The 6000-nt window shown below is 38.4% G+C and overlaps 1 protein-coding gene across 3 annotated transcripts in view; it reads left to right on the forward strand.

Annotated features, from left to right (window-relative positions):
* Positions 1–6000, forward strand: part of dennd6a (DENN/MADD domain containing 6A) — a 41371-nt gene that overhangs the window by 19223 nt on the left and 16148 nt on the right. For all 3 annotated transcript variants that reach the window (XM_068224150.2, NM_001430830.1, XM_068224151.2), the window contains 1 exon segment: positions 5931–6000. This exon segment is cut by the window's right edge and continues 36 nt beyond it. In XM_068224150.2, coding sequence (XP_068080251.1) covers positions 5931–6000 — 70 coding nt within the window.

Consider the following 6000-nt stretch of genomic DNA (forward strand, 5'->3'; position numbering starts at 1 on the left):
TGTCCGTCTTTCCTTCGTTCTTTGTTCGTTTTTCATTCGCTTGCTCATTCGTTCTTTTTTCTTTCTTTCGTTTTTCTTCCTTTCGTTCATCTTTATTTCTGTTGTCTTCTTTTTTCAGTCGTCTTTCTTTTTATGCCTGTATTTCTTTTTAGGTCTGTCTTTTCAGTTTGTCTTTCTTTTCATTCGTTCGTTTGTCTGTCTTTCTTCTATCCTTCTTTCGTTTGTCCATCTTTCTTCCGTATTTCTCTCATCTGTCTTTCTTTCGTTCGTCCTTCTTTCGTCCTTTTCAGCTTAGTCCCTTTATTCATCTGGGGTCGCAACAGCGAAATGAACAGCCAACTATTCCAACATATGTTTTACACAGCGGATGTCCTTCCAGCTGCAACCCAGTACTGGGAAACATCCATACACTCTCTACATTCACACACTCATACACTGACCAGTTTAGTTCATCAATTCACCTACAGCACATACGTTTAGACTGGGGGAAACCGGAGCACCTGGAGGAAACCCACGCCAAGATGGGGAGAACATGCAAACTCCACACAGAAATGCCAACTGGCCCAGCTGAGGCTTGAACCAGTGACCTTCTTGCTGTGAGGTGACAGTGCTAAACACTAAGCCACCATGTCGCCTTTTTTATACATACATATATATATATATATATATATATATATATATATATATATATATATATATATATATATATATATATATATATATAATGTATGTACATGTAATTAAAAATAATAATAAATCATATTTTTCTTTTTTTATTTATCTATTTCAGCTTATTTTTTTACTTGGGTAAAATATGGACTAACACACTGCTGGATTATGTTTTTCAATATCATTTAGCCCAAATGTAACCTGAGTTTTTAAAGTGCATATAACTTCTGTGTTATGGAATATGTATTTTGCGAAAATGTCATTAATGCTACTGTATATTTTTACTTCATTAATAATAAATGTATTGCAATTAAAAATTAAGTTTAAAAATGCGTTAAGTTACTGATATTATTAACTATGAAAATGTATCATCAGTCTGTATTACTCAAGTGGTGTGTTACAGTAATTTGACCACAGTTGATTGGTGATTTTAATCAAGAAAACCCTTAAATGTTTTTCCACTACCCTACATGGATTTAGCCTTAAGCGTGGTTCCCATGCTTCAGTATCTTTACTCTAAAACAGAAATGTGCTGTGAGCCAAGATCAAGCACAACACTGAACAAGTCTCAACACGGTGCAAGCGTCTCTGAGTTTTACATGCAGCAGACTGTGATTCTGATAGCCAGTCAATGTTGTTCACACCCTAAAAATAGAGGCGGAGATTAGCAGGGAGTTCTGGAGCTTTTCAAGAGCCGTAATTCTCGTTATTTTTGAAGACGGTGAATATTTCAACACTTTGACGCTGGTATTATGACATTTGCTGACTTGCGGCTTCTTATGCAATTCTTGAGGTGGTTCAGTGCGCTTTGATAAAACTTTGTGGTTTGTGACATGAACGGACACGACCCCGTTTGTTTTCTTTACTAACACAACCATGTTGCTTGCTTTAGTTTTCTAACCACTCCCGACTCATTTGTATTGAGTTTGTGTCATCAAGAGAAAAATTAAATTTGATCTAATTCATTTTGTTATTTAAAACCTGTAATATTATCTGACTCATAAGAAACATAATAAGATGTTCTTTTGTTTTCATACAATACAAGCATTTAGAGGAAAATCCCTTAAAGGGGACCTATTATGCTATTTTTTAAAGATGTAAAATAAGTCTCTGATGTCTCTAGAGTGTGTGTGAAGTGTCCGCTCAAAACACCACACTAATAATGTTTTGTAACTCTCTGAAGCTGAACTTTTTAGGCTTTGATCCTAATTGTGGTGTTTTGGTTACTGCCGCTTTAAAGGGTCACGAAACACCAAAACACATTTTTTGAGCTATTGACAGTCGTATATGTGTCCCACACTGCTAAAAACACTATTAGGACAGCTATATTTCACTAAAAAGTGTAAATTGGTTGTTTTTGCGTTATTTTAAGCAAATTCGTACTTCCTGTTTGAAACGAATTTTTGAAGCTGCGTCACGGTCATGACATAATAGCGTGTATTCCAGCGTGCAGACTGGACGTCTGTGCCAGAGTGTGCCTTATTACGTCTTACAGTGTGATGCATTAATGCATGAGTAAGGCTTGGGTCAAACCAATCAGCGCACTCTATTGTGCAACTTCATTAATATTCATTACTATCACCGTGTTTTCAGGACAGAGACGCCACGTTGTGTTGGCAAAACAAGCGTGAAGTGTTGCTTTTATAGTTTGCTGCAGTTAAGTTTCGTTTTCATTTTCTCTCTGTGAGAGCTCAGACTCACGTGTGGATTAACAGTGTACGCGACGCGCGACAACAATAACTTACGTGTCTAAGGAGGATTATTGTTTACCTGAGAGCTGTTCTCATCTGCAAACGCTGGGATCTGGAATCGTTTGTAGTATTCTCTTCATAAAGACGCGGCTCTAGTTGCTGGTGATTGTCCTGTCTCTACAGATTTGGTAAGTGAGCGACCAGTGCTCTTTGTTTATTCAGTTTGTTCGTATCTAACAAACTATTGCACAGAGTGTAAACACGTTAGCACTACAACCAAACTTTAACCTCGTGTAGGGTTTTTACCGCATTTAGTGACCGGAATAACACTCGCGGCTTTCTGACACTACCTGCCGTGTGCATCTAAGTTTCTGGGAAATGCAGAGGGTTTTTTTCTCTCATTCGCCGTGCGGTATCAAACATTGCATGAAAAATACACGCTTAGAGCAGCTCCTCGAATCAAATATCTCGTGTGTCGCGAGGGGCATGAATGAATTCCCTGAATGAAAGAGCCAAACTGCAGTTAAAGTCCACCATTTAATAATTTGGCTAATAATTCGACTACAGATGTCCATGTAGGTTAAACACCATCACATTCTCCTGTATGTATATATGTGTGTGTGTGTGTGTATTTTGACTCTGAAACTCGCGCGTGCCCAAATCGACACTCCCACACCCTCCCACTTTAGTTCCTCCGACACTCCCCCCTAAACAGAGCTGGACACGCCCACTTTTCTGACTTTTTCCAAAGAAGAGGTGTGAAAACACCCTGCTGAAACGAGGGGGTTTCATGGCCCTTTAAATTCCAATGAGATTGTGCTCTTTTCAAAAGAGGGCGGAGCTTTAAACGCCTATGTGTCAGCATAGTGGCAGATTCAGAAATTAGACTAACATCCTATGCTAATGAGGGAGAGATCACTAGTGGGCGGGGCTTTCCCCCTCTGATGACACGTACAAATGGAAAATGTCAATCAAAGTGATTCTGCAGAAGCTGGTTATATTTACACTCTGCTGCCACACAACTGTGTTTAAACCCTTATAAAAAGGATGTTCAAATAATAGGTCCCCTTTAAGATCTCATTTTTAAGGGGGTCCCATTATATATTCTTTTTATTCCAGACACTAGGCCCAATAGTACAAAAAACAGACAAAACAATGCAAACCACACAATATACCTCAGAAAACCTAGACCCAATACCAATTCTACTCCTTAGCCCTTCACTTACCCCACTTTTTGCACATTCAAGTGAAGGGTAGGGGTGTCCCAACTCTCATTAGCTTGAAGGCGTAGGGCTAAGGGGAAGGGCTAGATACACCTTGAAACTGATTTTTTTCAGGACCAGACTCGAAACCAAGGGGTAAGAAAAGTTCCCAGAATACACCATCTACAACAGCAGCATGGCTGCACACAGAAGGAAATGCACAAAGTACTATTTCTTTTGTCATTATTACGAGTATTTACAGCAAACAAGCACATACTTACGTTTAATACTTTCTAACCACGTTCGTGTTTCACCGTCATGCTTTAAAAAAAAAAAGCTAAAATAAAAACAGCTAAATTTTGCTATTTATAATCCCTAATAAAGACTCCTGTACAGCAGTCCCACAACATTCTGACACTTGAATGCCCAGTCAGAAAAGTCTAGTGGCTGGGAATCACCTTTTTGCTGTGTCTGTATTACGCCCCAAGTCTAGGGGAAACAACATGGGAATAATAAACGAAGGAAAACAAATGTGCTGGGGTGGTGGATTTCCCAAACAAAACAAAAACTTAATGCAAAAAGACTCCCTTCGGTCGACAACCAAACTCACACACTCAGTTGAGAGTATATATGAATAGATTTATTATAGGAAAATGTAGTTAATATACGGTAAATGAGCATCTCTTCAGGGTGACCACAGGCCAAAATAACAAACAAAAGAATCTATAAAGTAAATGCACTAAATTACCGATTACTATTTAAAGAGAAATACAAAAAGCCAACCTTACTCCCTAAACATAAACATAGTCAAAAGTAATCAAATAAATAGGCAGGCCACCCATACACGCTCAAACTCTCAAAATATTTTAACGTATGCTGAACATTAGTACAATATTGGTTTTTGGTCGTCGGCCGGAGGGGTGAGGGAAACCCAGGAGCTCCACTCCAAACACCGAATGCAGCAGAAATGAGCTTCCTGAACCCCTGGCAGAAGCTCCTTTTTATACATGCCTCCTAGACCAGCAGCCAATCAGAACTCAAGATCACGCCGGTATGGGAGCCTATGAGACAACAGAAAAACAACAAGAAGGCGGAACAAAGAAAAAGACAGAGTACAATTCAAATAAATAAATAAATAAACTTCAGTCATAACAGTCTGCTATAATGTTAATGTTGTTTTATTGTGTTTACATTGATGAATATGGCCACTGTGTAAATGCACAATACAGTTACGATCTTATTGCCACATTTGATCGTTATAATAACATGATATTGTTGCCTTCAGTGATTTCCTGAAGATAAATACCAAAAAATAACTCAACTGAAGTCAGCAGTCTCGATCGTCAATCTCATATGAAGCAAGAGATCGTGAAGACATGGTGACGTGTGCAGGTGTTGAAGTGCTGTCCCATTTTAAAGGGATAGGGGCAGGGGTGGACTGGCCATAGGGAGAACCTGAAGCATTAACTCCCCGTTCACTTTCTAGATCACATCCCCCCTGATGGCCTAAATAACTGTAACATTGGCCCGGTGGAAAATACTTTCCCAGTCCGCCCCTGGATAGGGCTAGGAATATAAAATTGCGATTGGGCCTTAGAGTTTATTAACAACTTTTAAAATGCTATTCTGAGATTCTCTAATCGACAGATACATATAGATGCTCAAACTCTTACCTTACAAAATCATTCACTTGCACTACACCATCTATGTTTTTTAAGAAGAATCCTCATACAACCATTAAAGACATGACAAAAAAATCACAAGATCACAGTCCAAGAATTATTACACCAAAATAAATATTAAATACTTCTTAATAAACAGGAAAATTAAGAGAAACCTTAAAATATATTAAAATATAAATAAAATATTCATTTTCAAAATGGGCTGTACTCAATTATGCTGAGCACTGTACATGCATATGAACATGTATAAAATTGATCAAACACTAGAACAACATTTACTTTGACAGCTTAAATGTAAATGAGACTGAAGAGCTGAATTGAAAGAATGAAAAGAGGAAATAGATCTATAAAAACCTTAGCCAACTATTTAAATTATAGGGCACTTAAAAGTGCCTCCCATAGATATGCTTGGAACAAAGAAAAAAACATTCTGTGTGTCTGAGGCGTAAGTTGTGCTGTCAAGCTTTAAAAATGGGGAAAATCACCATTAATGTACTTCATGCACCATAGTTGAAAGCACATCAGTGAATTTCTCATGGAAGAAAGTCCTAAAGGTTTGATTGATGGCACTGTTTTCAGTTTTGCCCTTCTGATCCCGTCTGTTGTGTTTTGGCCTTTATCCCGAGAGCTTTTGTGAACTTTCTGACATTTATCTGATCATGTATGCATGTGTGTGTCTCCTCCAGTCTCTGGTCCTCATCAGCAAGCTCCCCTACGTGACCTTTTTCCACTCTTTGCTGAAGCTCATCGCCCCAG

This window comes from Danio rerio, chromosome 11, assembly GCF_049306965.1.
Source record: "Danio rerio strain Tuebingen ecotype United States chromosome 11, GRCz12tu, whole genome shotgun sequence".
NCBI lineage: Eukaryota > Metazoa > Chordata > Actinopteri > Cypriniformes > Danionidae > Danio > Danio rerio.